The sequence below is a fragment of the Bombyx mandarina genome, chromosome 22 (assembly GCF_030267445.1).
Source record: "Bombyx mandarina strain Sakado chromosome 22, ASM3026744v2".
Classification (NCBI taxonomy): Eukaryota; Metazoa; Arthropoda; class Insecta; order Lepidoptera; family Bombycidae; genus Bombyx; species Bombyx mandarina.
Genome location: NC_143228.1, coordinates 6,410,919 through 6,427,682, shown reverse-complemented (window position 1 = coordinate 6,427,682; position 16,764 = coordinate 6,410,919). Strand labels below are relative to the sequence as shown.

The 16,764-nt window shown below is 38.4% G+C and overlaps 2 protein-coding genes across 2 annotated transcripts; both read right to left on the bottom strand.

The window, feature by feature from the left end:
- Positions 1–1,737: 1,737 nt before the first annotated feature.
- CPR81 (cuticular protein RR-2 motif 81) lies at positions 1,738–3,187 on the bottom strand. The gene is made up of 4 exons (XM_089736967.1): positions 3,087–3,187; positions 2,887–3,006; positions 2,421–2,593; positions 1,738–2,187 (listed from the first exon to the last, which is right to left on the bottom strand). The coding sequence occupies exons 1-4, from the start codon at positions 3,183–3,185 to the stop codon at positions 1,875–1,877; spliced, it is 705 nt and encodes a 234-aa protein (XP_089593093.1). The 5' UTR covers positions 3,186–3,187; the 3' UTR covers positions 1,738–1,874.
- Positions 3,188–8,609: 5,422 nt separating this feature from the next.
- CPR82 (cuticular protein RR-2 motif 82) lies at positions 8,610–12,189 on the bottom strand. Its single transcript, XM_028174509.2, has 4 exons — positions 12,141–12,189; positions 10,645–10,857; positions 9,448–9,614; positions 8,610–8,776 (listed from the first exon to the last, which is right to left on the bottom strand). The coding sequence occupies exons 1-4, from the start codon at positions 12,150–12,152 to the stop codon at positions 8,710–8,712; spliced, it is 459 nt and encodes a 152-aa protein (XP_028030310.2). The 5' UTR covers positions 12,153–12,189; the 3' UTR covers positions 8,610–8,709.
- Positions 12,190–16,764: the final 4,575 nt, after the last annotated feature.

Sequence of the window (16,764 nt, the reverse complement as noted above, 5' to 3'; positions counted from 1 at the left end):
TAACTTAAATAATTTTTACGGTTTAATTTAGCGTTTACTACTTTCATTCTATGATTTAAGGCATTTGGAAATATTATAGGTTTTAATATCGCGCTATGATCTAGTTCTTGTAAAATATCGACGCTTGAAAGGCAAACGTGACTAAGCGACAATGCGTGAACTTTACAGTAGACTAATTTAAAGATGAAATACCTGAAAAAAAATAATATTTTAACGAATCTAGCTGTAGTAGAATCTAGCTAGTAACTGTAGGATTGAAATGATTTTAATAGACCTAGAAATACATTTGTTTTGCGCATCGAATATGGTTATTGCCTATCATTTATGTACAAAGCAGTTATTGTCGCTTAGTCATGTTTGCCTTTCAAGCGTCGATATGTTCATTAATATTTTTTTCTTTGCGCACACAAAGAATTCACACATCTTGGAGTGATAAAGGGGTTAAAAATACATTTACACATTCTTACATTGTTAGGCCATGCAGAAGCACAATACGCTCTACCGCCAAAACAACTAAAACCAATTGCACCCACAACAATGTCGGAGACCAGTTATCATAATTTGATAAATATGGAATTAACAGTCGACCACTACTACCTGTTTGGAAAGTCGTAGTAACCTCAAGTGGTTATACCTACTAGATTTGAAGAACGAGTAGGCTTGCTCTCGGGGCTCAAACCTGGAGACGTTGCTTTCATTAACCCTAGCAAGAGCAGAGCTTCCCAGCCGCGCTACCACCGGATCGGAAACGCGACCAATTGAGAAGATCCGACGAGGAAGTCAGTGGGCTGTGTCTGCGGGTTAATTTGTTCGACGAGCCTTTGTCGCCAGCGACGGGTTCGACAAGAGTGTTGGTTGTATAACACAAAGTTCATTTTCTTTCAGCTATTACACTTTTCAGTACATTATTATGATTTACCTTAAATATATTTTTTATTCTTTAATATAGAGTTGAACAAAAATAAAATCGATCTGTGCTCTTGCCTTCTAAAAAACATGTCTTCGTTATCTTGGATATTAATTATTTAATAGCATTCCAAAAAAATTATGCTATACCGTGCTAATGTTTTTAAATAATTTAAAAATACGTGAAAATAGCGATATTATTAGGCGTAAGTAACCTATCGTTTTTATATGGTTTTGGTGAGAATACCATGAGTAAAAAATGCCGGAACTGGTTTTAGTTAAACGTGGCCTCTTCGAAGCGCCTGATATATTGTTCATTTCAATAAGTCGTTACCTCATATAGCTCACATATTTATAGTAGGTTTGTGGTGAATGGTTTTTCACACACAGATTAACAACGGGAGACGTCCGGAAAAAAAGAAAGACATGCTGTCAGATTGAGGGAAAAATGTCATGAGATGAAAATTTGTGTTTTACGTTTTTAAAAGGTTCAAAGGATAAAAACCAATTGATTGTTAATGTATACGATTTTAAGGTGCGTGTGGAATAAATAAGTGCTTTCTATACTGCAGTTTGAGTTTAATCCGCAACGACGACATTTGACAACATATTTCCTAAAGGTTGTTTTTTTATGTCATTACTTTAAATCTTTTTAATACAATAACAGCTGAAAATTAAATGTTTTCTTTCTTTTTTCTATTACAATTTCTCTTCTATCAATTTTCATTTCATCAATTTTCTTAGCAGGAAATAAAATGCAAAAGTTTGGTTCACAAAGTACTGAAGTTGAAGTTTTAGGGATATACAAAAATAATACTTCAAACTGCGCGAAAAATCTTTTATTTTGCGCTTAACATTGCAAATTAAATATTAAAATTTTGACTAAAATATCACACATTTTTCAGTTTGCACGTTTCATTCGCCGCAAGGTTTTCGTTCATGTTGGTGACGTTCAAGGTTTTATTAATCTAGGACCTTCTATTTTTTCTGTAGTAATGAGGATGGTGGTAGTTTTCTCTGATCTTGTGTACTACAGGAGCTCGATAAGGCAGTGGCTCGTATTCACCTAAATTAACAGAAGAATGGCCGTCTTTGTCTTCTTCTTTGTTATCCTGTTCTTCTTCTTCATCTTCTTGTCTTTCTCCTTCTTCTTTTTCTTCTTTTTTGTAATCAACAATAATGTTTTTATGCTCTACTTCAGGGTAGTGCGGGATGTGGTGAGATTTCTTTTCTTCATCAATATGTTTGTGGGGCTCGGAGTATTTGACGTCGGCATGGAAACTGGAATAATATGAATTCGAATAAAATATCTATCATATATCATATCACAGATTTTATAAAAAGTGCGTCTGCAATTATTATTGAGACAAAACTATACATGCGTTTCAAAGTTTTACAATACAAATAACAGATGAGACCCGTTGTATGTTGTGCTAGAAAATATTTACTTCGTATTACATCAGGTCATCTTATTTAAGTAATATTGAAATAAAGGAATATGAAGGTGATTTTACCCCGATTTCTTATCCCCATGGTAAGAAACGATACGTTTATGACCATCAGGTTGAATCAGCCAGTATTCGCCTTTCACCTCATCATCCTCTCTGTTCTCGGATTGTCCTTTTTTGTCATGTGTGTGTGGATCATGTACTTTATAAGAGAACTCGTATGATGGATACGACCATGCCTGGGAAAGATAAGTAGAAAGATGACATATAAATTCAAAAAAGGAGAAGAACAGAAAATATGACAGCTTCGCTCTGTGGGCTTACCATAAGCCATACTATCAATAAAACTGTACGCAGGACGGTCATTATTCTAATAAAATTGACGCTTCTCCTTCAAGTCTGAGGTAGGGAGCACTCACGTTGCGATGACTATGTCTCCTTTAACTGTCTACACTAAGTGAATGAGCTTGTCCTTTTTATGCCAGAAAAAGCAAAAGTAAAACTTTGAGGAATGTCAAATAAGGCGACTTACGTATTCGTCCGATTTCTTGTCAGCATTTATTATCTTCTTGTGTCGAACTACGACTTTCTGTTCTGAAGTAGCATGGCCGCCTCCTAGCACGCACACAGCTATGCTCAACAAAATCACCATCTGGAAAGAAGTTTTTGTCCCCGGTCAAACTTAAGCCATTTAATTTGATGTAATGGTTATTTGTTAGTTTCCTTGTTTACCTTAGCAAACATTATGTTATCTTGATGTTCCGAACACATGTAACATCGGATGGTATTCTTCAAGTATTTATACGCATAAAAATGTTGACTAGTAATCATTGGCATCCTGCAAAAGAATTAATTTAGAAGCAATTACGCATCGATTTGGTAGATTTTCTCGATTGAGGATGGGCGTGTTCATCAATGCTGCGAAAGAAAACGAGGTTATGTTGGTGGTTTAAATTACTGCATGTGCGTTTCATGAGTAGTTTATTAAATGATACATCGCTATTCCTATTTAAGGCATTGCGAGAACAGTGTATTATAGTGGATTCGGTAGCCTTTGTGAGGTTTGTCCTAGTTAATGCATTTTTTTATTTGTTTTTTGTTCATATTACTTTGCACCTTTTCTCTACCTAGTTTTTTTTATTTTTTTATTGCCGTAAAGGCAGACGAGCATAGGGCCCACCTGATTGTGAGTGGTTACCGTCGCCCATGGACGTTAGCAATGTCAGGGACAGAGCCAAGCCGCTGCCTACCGTTAAATTTTATTATGTTATGTTATGTAATTTCGTTGTTACTTTATATAGTTTAATTTCGTCGAACCCCTTTTTTCTAGGTCGGGGCTGAACATCCTACGAAGTGTCCGCGCCTAGGCTGCGCGCGGTCTATGTGGAACAGGAGGGTCTGCAGATCTCGGTAGGAAACCGCGGACCCAAGGATCGTATTTGCACTGTTTTTTTATTTGTTTTTTATTGCTCAGATGGGTGGACGAGCTCACAGCCCACCTGGTGATAAGTGGTTACTGAAGCCCATAGACATCTACAACGTAAATGCGCCACCCACCTTGAGATATAAGGTCTAAGGTCTCAGTATAGTTACAACGGCTGCCCCACCCTTCAAACCGAAACGCATTACTGCTTCACGGCAGAAATAGGCGGGTTGGTGGTACCTACCCGTGCGGACTCCCAAGAGGTCCTACCACCAGTAATTACGCAAATTATAATTTTGGGGGATTGATTTTTATTACACGATGTTATTCCTTCATCGTGGAAGTCAATCGTGAACAGTTGTTGAATACGTATTTCATTAGAAAAATTGGTACCCGCCTGAGTTCCGAACACCGGTGCATCGCTTAACACGAATGCACCGGACGTATTATCCTTTAGACCACGACGACTTCACTGTGTCACTATGTATAAAATATGTGCAAAAGTATCGGTCGTGCGTCCTCACGAGCACACTTTACAATATGATTCAAATATACCAAAGTAATGATAAATTATATTACGTTTTTTTTATGATTGAGGTGGTGATCTGGTGGCCCGGAGGCCTTTCCAGTTTCACGCTTACAGATCATAGGGTAGAGTGTGCCAAGAATAAACGCGGCAGGGTCGCGGCTTTCCTGGCCCGGGGTATAGGTTGGAGGAAGAGAGTAATCGGGGGTGCGATATTTCTCTTCCTAAATCGGCCGGAAATAAGCGTTGAGTTTCCCCTTTGAAATAGCACTGCTGTGCTTTTCGCTGGGTTGATGTCTATGCGCCATTTTTGTAACCATTGTTCGATAGTTACGGCTGCGCTCTGGAGCTTACTCGTGATTAGGGTCTTGTTTCTCAAGTACTCGAGTAGTAAACGTTTGTTGTCGTTGTCGGCGAATAAGGCTAACTAGGTCGGCGGCGACCGGGAAATTTCGTTAATAAATAAAATAAATAGGAGCGGCGAGAGGAGGGAGCCTTGCCAGATTACAGCCGTTAGAGGTCGTGGGGAGAAGCGGGTTCCTTCGACTCCATATGGAAGAGAGTGGTTCGATAAGAAGTTCCGTATGATGAGCACGAGACTGTCCGGCATGCCTATGTTGAATAGTTCGAAAATCAAACCGTTGTGCCAGGCTTGTCAAACGCTTTTGCAACGTCCAAAAGAAGGGCTCCCGTGCAGAACGGTTTTGGTCAGTTGAGCCGTACGAGAATGTGCTCCATGAGACGGTGCACCTGTTGTACGTATGAGTGATTTGCACGGAATCTGAATTGTTCATCGATCAGAATGCCCTTGGAAGAGGCTAAGTCTCTGAGGCGCCTGTAGAGCAGACGCTTATAGAGTTTGCCTAAAGACATGAGGAGGCTAATCGGACGGTAGCTCGTCGGATGATTTTTTATGTATGCCGATAATGTCCGCTTCGTTAACGTGGTTATATATACCGCCGGAACTGGGAGCCTTGCGACGTAGGTCTTTGATCAGACCATTAACTTCCATCGGGGTGAGGATATTAAGTAGGTACTATGCGTTACGGAACCGTGACCATGAATCAAAAGCATGATTTCACCTTACCGTGGGTCAATTGGAAATGAGTTGATTAAAATTTTCATGGAAGGGTCAAGCGTAGCATAGAACAGAGGCAAAGGATTTTTATTAAAAACAAAGATATACCTACCTTTATTTTGTATGTTTTAAGCCTATCAATAAGATCATGTAATTTAATTTGAGCGTACACATATTGTATATAAGCATATAGACTAAAGTCTCTTTTTGAATAAAAGATGAGGTCATTTGAAAACAAAACACAAAGGTCAAATGTATTTTATAAAAATATTGCTAATTACGTTTCATTAGAAATTCGTTTTTTTTAATCGGCTGTAACCTGTAATTTCTCGAAACGGTTTTCCAGTTACAGAAAATAAAAAAGGTCAATGCTCATTGCGCACGTTAATACGTGATAAAAATGAAAATCATTAAAAAATTATGTTGAGGTTAGAGTATGTGTTAAAAAAAAATTAGATTGGTTGCTGTGTAGCTTAAACCTAAAACCACCGCGGTCATCCTTTAAAACTTAAAATCACTGTGTTTATCAACAGTGCGTTACAAGCGACCTTTTTATCGCGCTCCATGATGCTCTGAAACGAATTCACAGATTCAGGGTTTATCCTGTACTATGAGATCCCTTTTCTCAAAACACATGAATATTCAAAGACAAACTGAAGTCTGGCATTTAGAATTATTTTCCAGAAATTATGATGGCTACTGGCTGCACTAAAAGTATCGGGAATGGAATATTTCCACTGTTTCTGTCATATTAAAATCTTTTTAATTGAAAATTCCTTGGTTTTAAAAATCGAATACCATTTATTTATTTAAAAAAAGATTCTCGGTCTTGTCACGAGGTTTTGTCAAACTTGTTTAGTCGTTGAGAAAATGGAATTGACTCGAGAAAATTCAAGAGCGATGATTTATTATGACTTTCGAAGTGGTTTGACACAAAAACAGTGTGTTGACCGGATGATTTCTGCATTTGGTGATGAAGCCCCATCCAAAACCACAATTTATCGCTGGTTTGCTGAGTTTCAACGTGGACGTGTCAAGCTCAGTGATGATCCCCGTCAAGGTCGTCCAAAAACTGCAGTCACCCAAGAAAACGTTGATGCTGTGCGTAAGCTGATTGAGGAAGATCGACATGTGACATACCGCGAAATTCAGGCAACTTTAGACATTGGCATGAGTCAAATACAAATAATCTTGCATGAACAATTAGGTGTAAAAAAGTTGTTTTCCCGATGGATACCGCATTCGCTCTGTGAAGAGCAAAAAGCGGCTCGCGTTACTTGGTGCGTCAGAACTCTCGAAAGATTCCACGCAGGATCCTCAAATGCTGTATACAACATTGTATCAGGTGACGAATCCTGGATATACGCGTACGAACCCGAAACAAAAAACCAGTCACGAGTTTGGGTGTTCGAAAATGAGTTAAAGCCAACAAATATTGTTCGTTCACGGAGTGTTGCAAAAAAAATGGTGGCCACGTTTGTCTCCAAAACCGGCCATGTTACGACTATTCCTCTTGAGGGACAAAGAACGGTTAATGCAGAATGGTATGCTAGCATTTGTTTGCCACAGGTCGTTTCTGAACTCCGTAAATAGAACTGCAACCGCCGCATCATCCTCCATCACGACAATGCGAGTTCTCACACCGCGCACAGAACAAAAGAGTTTTTAGAGCAAGAAAACATAGAATTATTAGACCATCCACCGTACAGCCCCGACCTAAGCCCTAATGATTTCTATACACTCCCTAAAATAAAGAATAAATTGCGTGGACAGAGATTTTCGTCACCTGAAGAAGCTGTGGACGCCTACAAAACGGCCATTTTGGAGCCCCCAACCTCCGAATGGAATGGTTGCTTCAATGATTGGTTCCATCGTATGGAAAAATGTGTCGAATTTTGCGGAGAATACTTCGAAAAGCAATAAATACATTTTTAAATAGTAATGTTGTGTCACTTCGTTAATTCCCGAAATTTTCAGTGCCGCCTTCGTACCATTCCAACCATTCCAACAAATAAGTGCGTATAGCTTGAAAATCATTTATTTAGTGCAACTTGATTAATTATAGGTCAGTAAAATAATAATAAACATTTCCGCCTGTAATGTTAACATATTTGCGTAGCAATTGAATGATCGTAATTTGATCGTAAATAAGTTAGTTCAAAATCAACTAACTTTTTTAAACACTTTCTTAAATAATTGCTCTCAACTTCTACTAGGAGTTTATATATATTTTTGTATTTTAGAGTTTATTTAAATATTTTGTTTCTTTTATACTGAGTTTTTATCTATTTGCCACCACTCTGCCTATTTCTGCCGTGAAGCAGTAATATGTTTCAGTTTGAAGAGCAGGGCAGCTTTTGTACTGTTAAAAGTGAGATCTTACAGCTCATGTCTCAAGGTGGGTAGCAGGTATTACGTTATAAATGTCTATGGGCTCCGGTAACCACTTAACACCAGGTGGGCCGTGAGCTCGTCAACTCGTCTAAGGAATCAAAAAAATATAGGCCTTTAATTGTGAAGTCTTTATATCTGACTATATTCAACTTTCCTAACTTAGTTTAACATAAACTGCCATGCATTCGACAGTCTAAATACATTTTAAATACTCAATGTTAAGGAATGACAATATTGATAATAATAATGAAAATAAACTTAGAAATACTGTATAAGTACATATGGTTGATAAAAATATTTCTTTTTTTATTAAAGCATCTCTTTCTAAACTAAGACATAATGTAAATTATCATAAAAGCTTCCGGTGGTAGATTCTGCGAAGCACTGCTCTTGCTAGGGTCAGTGTTAGCAACACTCCGGTTTGAGCCCCGTGAGCTTACCTACACACGTTAGGGTGAAGCTGAAATAGCCTCTCAAGGCTATCAGGATAGGTAGGAAAAAAAAAGCTATTTTTTATTTACAAACTTATTTCAATTTTCTGTAAATTTTAATCAGTTCTGCAAAACTCCAGATATGGATTTCTAAGACTAGAATATCTTTATGATCTTGAAGCCCAAACGTCTTTAATAAAACTTTATTGAATCCTAGCAGAAATGGAATCCAGTCCTCGTGGTAAGGCAGTCAGGGTCACTGACATTGAGCTAACGTGGTGATCAAAGTAAATCACTTAGTGCTATAGTTATGGTCGACCTTCACATCATAGAAAGGTAGGTCAAAAATACAAAGGAAGGTGCAAGGATAATAAAACAATTGTTCAATACAAAATTAGCGCTAATGTATTATTTTGCATTTTTATCAGTATATGAACAAAATTATATTATATTTATATTACGTTGGTCGATTTAACAATGAAATTGCTGGTCGAAATTTATGATTAAATGTGATGATGCTCTTGATGGAAATGATGATGCGGTGACGAATGATGAACGATAGCGTTGAAACTGTAACAATTGTTAGCGTTCTAGGAAATTACTTGCAAAGTGTATTGAAACGAATTTCGCACACGTCAAATTCACTTTTTTTTTTTTTTTTTTTTTCCTACCTATGCTGATAGCCTTGAGAGGCTATTTCAGCTTCACCCTAACGTTTGTAGGTGAGCTCGCGGGGCTCAACCGGAGAGTTGCTAACACTGACCCTAGCAAGAGCAGTGCTTCGCAGAATCTACCACCGGATCGGAAACGCGACCCACTGAGAAGATCCGGCGAGAAACTCAGTGGGCTGTGTCTATGGGTCAAATTCACATGTGGGTATTAACATATTTTTCGCGTCGTTAAAGTAATACGTAGGTACTCTTCGTTACAATTCAGAATTAACAATTCCCCAAATGGTGTTTTAATAATATGATACTTAGTTGTAAGCATATTGAGAATCTTAATATTCATATAGTATGAAGGTTTTAATTTGTAGATATTACACAAGTTTTGGGATGTAATATTAATATCTCATGTTTGCGACTTAACCAAGTTTAATAAAAGAGAATTTCTTTTCTGGTATTATAACATCACAGCATATGTAATGTAACATATTTTAGGTAATTTGAAAGCATCGTTACGTAGCCCTTTGTGCGTCTAAAAATTTCCGAAGTTATAAAAAATATCAACTGAAATCATACCCGGTGTGATCATCGGCCTTGTACTCCACTTTCCTGAAACGACCGTCAGGTTCAACAAGCTCGTATCCACCCCTCACAACATCACCATGTCTGAGCTCATGTTGAGATTTCACATCTCCGGTATGATGGTCGTGGACGGAGTACGCGAATTTGTACTCCGGAAATGCCTGTAAATGATTTTATGTTTAGATTAGTAGAAAGAATATTGAAGATACTGAAATAAATAAATAAAATATGTCGTTTGCTATGGATACAGTTTAGACCTTGCTCCAACGGACTACCAGTTTTTTCGTAATTTGGACAATTTTCTACGTTATAAAAAGTTTTCTCGCCAGGAGACAGTACAAAATGCTTTCACACATTTTGTAGAATCTAGATCACCAGAGTTCTATCGCAAAGGCGTAAATGAACTTCTTATTAGATGGCAGCAATGTATATATAATAAAGGTAGATATTTTGATTAAATAAATATTTTAAATGAAAAAATAAAACGATTTTCAATTTTTCTGTACAATTTTTTTTTATAGCTTAGACGTTTGGACGAGCTTACAGCCCACACTGGTATTAAGTGGTTACTGGAGCACCTGGAGGAAATCGGCAATTTCATACTTTAGCCCCTAATATGTGAAATTTAATGGGAAAAACTGTTCATATGCGTTAGCGCAGCCTGTGAGCTCACGTAAACTGGTATCGCCGTCCGCGTATTTCTGTTGCAAGTTTGTTAAGCATTCCTGCTCAAAGGGTGGACAGCGGATACACTAGTAATATTTTTCGACGAGTGACGTAATGTGGGCCAAAGTGGATGGATGGCATTTTCGTTGCGATGTCTAAAACCTCTAGTAACCATTCGGAATTAACTGAGTATATACTCCCGGGAATAATCCCAGTAGGTCGCAATTCCGATCCGATCGTAGAGTCAGCAAAGCACTGCTCTTTCCACATATCAGTGTTAGCAAATTCCCTTATGTTGAGCCCTTGAGCTCACCTGAGTGAGTAGTCAGATTTTCCCTTAGGCTACCGACGATTGGGTAGGGAAACAAACATTGCTCGGGATCAATTGTAGTCTGAGTTCGTATGCACAGCTACGTCAGAAAAATAATATACAGCATTATTAGAAAAGCAGAAGAACGAAGAAACAAAACAGACTGAGATTTAAGAGATACATGTAAAATGAAAATATACCAGAGAAATACTCACGTAGTGATCATGATGAATTGGAATATGATGGTGTGGGATGTGATGAACTAAAGGCACATGGTGATGAATGGGTATCGGTACTGGGTGGTGTATTCCCACGGTATGGTGGGGTCCGACATGTTTCTCGATTTCTTGATGAGAAATAGCTGGGTGGTGATGGTGAAACGGAAAAATTGCTTGGCATGCAGATACCAATACAAAGAGTGCCGTAACCTAAATTTTAAATTAGTTGTTAATGTAACTGTCAATAATATTTAATCAATGCTTTTTTTTGTTCTTTTACTGATTCCTTTATGTACTATAAACGTATAGCAACATAACATACATTTCTTACTGGTGGTAGGACCTCTTGTGAGTCCGCGCGGGTAGGTAACACCGCCCTGCCTATTTTTGCCGTGAAGCAGTAATGCGTTTCGGTTTGATGGGTCGGGCAGCCGTTGTAACTATACTGAGATCTTAGAACTTATATCACAGGTGGGTGGCGCATTTACGTTGTAGATGTCTATGGGTTCCAGTAACCACTTAACACCAGGTGGGCTGTGAGCTCGTAACCCCATTTATGCAATAAATAAAAAAAATACCACTAGATATGAAGTCGAAATCTCAATATTATAAAGACGCTCTTATTAGACAAAGGTAGCTTGAGGATATTGAAGTATAATATATCTAGCAGATCCAGCCACACGTTGCTGTGGCTAAGGTTTTTGTTTCTAAATAACACGTGGCAGGCTATGCTAATACTAAACATTTACAAAGTAAGAACAATTGGATCTTACTTTATTGCGTTTACTACAAAATAAATTTCACTTATGCTTTAGCCTTAGCAACACGTGGTGTTTATGCTATTAAATTGTAGCTTAAGTAAAGCGTTGGTATTTTTAACACAGTGTCATCTATGAGATATTAATGTCAGATAGTATAGCAATTGTCTGTAAAAACTGATTTAAGGCACCATCTGTTTTAGACTTATGAAAATTTCAAATAATAATAATAATTAATTAATAAATATTGTGACCACTAATCGAAATAAAAACCATCCTATGGCCTAAGTTGGAACAAAAGACATATTTAAAAAAAAAGAAGTTAAAATCGGTTCAGTAGTTTAGGTGTCCATCGCGGACAAACAACGTGACACGTAATTTATATCTATTAAGATGTAAAACTGATGATTATTGGTTTGCTTTTCATATACACAGCAACGCACCAATATATCGATATTATACTTTATAGGCTGGACAGTATCCCAGACAGCTTTTAACGAGGAAAATGATAAGCATTGCGTATTTTATAAATAAAAGTTTTAGGTTTTTAAAATTGAATTATAAATTGGAAACAATATCGATTGCACCCCAAAATCTAAGACGGGTGGAAACATTTTTAAATTATCTTGTTTAATGTTTTTCAAATGTAGTTTTATCTTAATTATTGAATTTGCACAACTACCCAAACACTATACACATTTTCAAATCACATAATCGAAATAAAAGAAAACTTACTGTCGTGTACATTTTGTTAAATCGATAAACCTTATTGACTTATCTATACGACCAAGACAATAGTGAACATGTTTGGCTTTAGTTCATTAGCTTATATAGAGGTTTAGTGTGTGGGAATTAATAGAGCAAAAATCCATTGATCAATTTCTCAGGGCTTGTTAACAGCACTAACGTAACGCCTAGGCATTCGGCTTGATCAGTCAATTAGCTTCTAATATGTAAGTATTTAGTATCATAAGCTATGATTTATATTTCGTGAAATAATTAGTATTATCGACCGAAAACCAAAGCGTGATTCCTGTTTTGGTTAATTACCTTGTATTTATTGTTGTTGTAATTTACTGAGGACACGTGTCGAAAACAAAGCAAGTTACTTAATTTTGTTTTTATTTGGTACAATTCTTAATGTTTTAAGTACGTGCGAATGATCTTGTTATGTAATTAAGCATAAAGAAATGTTATACTTTGCATGTAATATGTTTTAACGACGACATTAATATAAGATTATACGCTGATTGCGCGGAGAGAAATTTTATAACTTAGAAGATTAACTTTTGTATCAAGTGGTAAAATATGTATTTCTGTAATATTATACATATATATATATAAACCTTTCGTACATTGTTAGACATGTTGGGATGTTAATGTTTTTCTCTCTTTCTAGTATTACTGTGTTTATACTTCGTTTTGAATTCATCGTCAGTTTTCGCTCAAAACAATATATAAATGTACATGTCTATTGATATTATAAATTTGAAAGTCTGTATGTTTGAATGCTTGTGTTATGAAATTTATTTATTCACGCAAAAGGGCTGATAATATTTGGATGAAAAATCTCACAAAAAGTTTTATAATCTAGATTAAGACACATGGTAAATGATATGTGCTGGCCATTTCTGAGATATGATAAATACGACAGCGTGCTTGCTGGTTCGCGATTTTACGTATCAACGGATTACAAATCGAGTGGTAGTTTATTGACCCGAAGGTGACACAAGCACCTCTTTATCCTGGTAAAATAGATTGTTTTGATTTTTTCTGAATTATGAATCACACACAGGTGAAGCCGCATGGCACGTCTAGTAAATACGAAATGAATGTTCTATATTCAAACGTTCTTGCTAGGGTTTTCTCAATCATACATATGCTCGACAGCAATAAGGACATTCCATCCCTAAATACCCAATATTTCTTACAAAGATAATGACATTCTGACTGGGAATAGAACACGAACCTATATGAGCGACTATGACTACTTACTCCCAGGTAAAACGTAAGGTTTGTTTTCGGAAATAAAAAAATATCAAAGAGGATAAGTCCAGAAATATGTAATTTTTAGTTTGCATTTGTGTTGTCAACCTATTTGAATGTGTTTATGCCATAAGTATGTGTAATTAATTGAGAGATGTTGCTCAATGTTAGTCATTGCATGTGAGAATGACAGCCGGGCACATAAAAACAAATACAATGAGACAAGTACATGCTTGTTCTTGGTTATGATGGAGGTTGAGCAACGCGAGCGCGGAACCACGGTAGCTGTTTTCATTGTTTATAAATAATGTAGAAAATGGTGTTTCTCTGTTGAGCATTTAAGAAATAATATAGAAGACGCTGTGGTCGTTTTATTTTTAAATAAGTGCCGATCTCAATTTCTGGGATCTTCAATTTTATACTGTATTTTATATATAAATAAACCCTGGTAAATAATTTATTTTTTATTCATTATTATATTATTTCTAGTGTATGAAATAGTTTTTAACATATTTTAACACTGCTAATTTGTTAAGTTATTTTCAAAGTTTAGAGCTGTAATGTTGAAGGCAAGCTCGTTAAGGTTGTAATCATTCGTCTTAATTTTGCCACTAAGCACCAGTGGCATTTTGACTTGAGACATAATTATATATAAAATAGGGCCATAATATAGCCAATAACGCTTAAGATTAGCAATAACATTTGAGAAAAGAGAAAACTTAGTGAGCCCATTACTACGAAATATGCATTATGCAGGAGTTTAAATGGGCTGAAGAAGGCTAAAGTCACTTACTAGAAGACATGCACTTTCATTTTGCTTTAAGCTCTTTTTTAAGCTATCAGTAGGTGCACAGCCTCACAGACCTCATTTTGCTATCAGTTAATGCTCTAGGACGCAGTTCAGTCCTATGGGTGTATAGATTCAACGTCGTTTACGTGGGAGCTCTCTTTATCGATTTCATTAAGGTGTACAACAATATTTTTTACTAGATACGGGCGAATCGGATAATGTTTTTTTTGCCTTAGATGGGTAGACGAGCTCACAGCCCACCTGGTATTAAGTGGTTACTGGAGCCCATAGACAACTACGACGTAAATGCGCCACCCACCTTGAGATATAAGTTCTAAGGTCTCAAGTATAGTTACAACGGCTACCCCACCCTTCAAACCGAAACGCATTACTGCTTCACGGCAAAAATAGGCGGGGTGGTAGTACCTACCCGTGCGGACTCACAAGAGGTCCTACCACCAGTAATTACGAAAATTATAATTTTTGCGGGTTTGATTTTAATTACACGATGTTATTCCTTCACCGTGGAAGTCAATCGTGAACACATGTTAAGTACGTATTTCATTAGAAAAATTGGTACCCGCCTGCGGGATTCGAACACCGTTGCATCGCTCGATACGAATGCACCGGACGTTTATCCTTTAGGCCACGACGACTTCATGTGATGTGCTCATACTACGTGACTACTTGTCAAATCATTCGTTTCGGTAACGGATCTAGGGAAACCATATCTCTGTCTCCAGGTTGGAGCAAGCAAGGCTCCTCGATCTTCCTGTTCCTGTCCGGTTTTTACATAAACGACATCCCTGCCCGAACAGTTTTTAGCAAATTCTCTTTCGCGGCTTAGCTCCCGAATTGATCCATCCAACATAGTGAAACTGGAAAAGTCTTAGAGCATTAACTGTGCTTAATGTTTAACCTTGATCGATTGATTTCAGGTTTCTTTCTGGTAGGCTAAATATTTTCTTTTGTCCTTTAACCTTTTTTCATCTTAGTCCTTTTTTTTTTTTTATTGCTTAGGTGGTGGACGAGCTCACAGCCCAACTGGTGGTAAGTGGTGACTGGAGCCCATAGACATCTACAACGTAAATGCGCCACCCAAACTGCGCAAACGGCTTGAGATAAAAGTTCTAAGGTCTCAGGTATATTTTTTTTTTTTTTTTTTTTTATTATTGAAGGATTACTGGTGGCCCGGAGGCCTTTCCAGTTTCACCAGGACAGGTGGGCGAGCAAAGGCTCACCCAGGAGGGGTGGGATTTGCTAACAGCTACCCGAGCGCCTCCGAAGGAGACCTAACAGCTCAAGAGTAGCTGCTTCGCGAATGAATCTACTACCGGATCGGAATCGCGACCCGCTGAGAAGATCCGGCGAGAAATTCAGCGAGCTGATTCATAGGTTAGGTTGCACGGCGAACTCTTTGTCGAGTTCGACGAGTACGGTTACCGAGGTCCCTAAGCCTTCTCCTAGTGTTAGAGCTGAAGGCCTCTAATGCAAAGGTTATTGGATCTGATGGATCCGTAAGGACGTGTCTAGGGCGTCGACGGTGACTGGCTCCTGCGTGATCAGGATTCGGGGAGTAGTCAGCGGCGCAACGATAAGGCGATTATCATGACGCATAGCCTTATCGAAGTACCGTTCCGACGCTGACTTCATGTATTTATGGATAGATTCGAGGCCCAGGTCGTCGTGTAGGTCAACGTTCCTCACGAACCACGGAGCTCCGACGGCTAACCTGCAAAAGCGGGATTGTAGAGATTGGAGGGTGTCAATGTGTGTGCGGGCCGCGTGAGCGAACACCACACTCGCGTAAGTCATGACGGGCCTTATGCAAGTTTTGTAAAGTGTCACCTTGTTCCGAAGGGTCATTTTACTCCGCTTACAGATCATGGGGTAGAGTCTACCGAGAATAAACGCGGCACGGTCACGGACTGATTTTATATGCGGGCGGAATGTCATCGATGCATCCAGGGTAACGCTCAGGTACTTGACCTTCCTGGCCCAGGGTATGGGTTGTCTAAAGAGAGTAATCGGGGGTGTGAGATTCCTCCTCCTAATCCGGGAGGAAATCCGTGTGGAGCTTCCCCTCTGAAATAGCACCGCAGTACTTTTCGCTGGGTTGATGTCTATGCGCCATTTTCGGAACCACTGTCCTAGGGCTAGGACTGCGCTCTGAAGCTTCTTCGCGATTAGGGACTTGTTTCTACTGGAATAGTAAACACTCGTGTCGTCGGCGAATAAAGCTAAATGGGTCGGCGGCGACCGGGGAATATCGTTAACGAATAAGCTAAATAGGAGGGGTGAAAGGACAGAGCCTTGCGGGACTCCAGCTGTGAGAGGTCGTGGGGAGGAGCGGGTTCCCTCGACTCGATATCGAAAAGAGCGGTTCAACAAGAAGTCCCGTATGATGAGCACGAGACTATCCGGCACGCCCATGTTGAATAGTTTGAAAATCAAACCGTTGTGCCAGACTTTGTCGAACGCTTTTGCGACGTCGAAGAAGAGAGCTCCCGTGTATAACGGTTTTGGTCGATTGAGCCCCACAAGAATGTGCTCCGTGAGGCGGTGCACCTGTTGAACACATGA

Coding starts and splice junctions, on each gene's coding strand:
- CPR81 (XM_089736967.1), bottom strand. CDS start 3,185: ATGATTACTAGTCAACATTTTTATGCGTATAAATACTTGAAGAATACC. Junction 2,594..2,886: donor ACAAGAAATCGGACGAATAC/GTAAGTCGCCTT, acceptor TATCTTTCCCAG/GCATGGTCGTATCCATCATA. Junction 2,188..2,420: donor CATGGGGATAAGAAATCGGG/GTAAAATCACCT, acceptor ATATTATTCCAG/TTTCCATGCCGACGTCAAAT.
- CPR82 (XM_028174509.2), bottom strand. Junction 9,615..10,644: donor CAATTCATCATGATCACTAC/GTGAGTATTTCT, acceptor AATCATTTACAG/GCATTTCCGGAGTACAAATT. Junction 8,777..9,447: donor AAGGCCGATGATCACACCGG/GTATGATTTCAG, acceptor CAATTGTTACAG/TTTCAACGCTATCGTTCATC.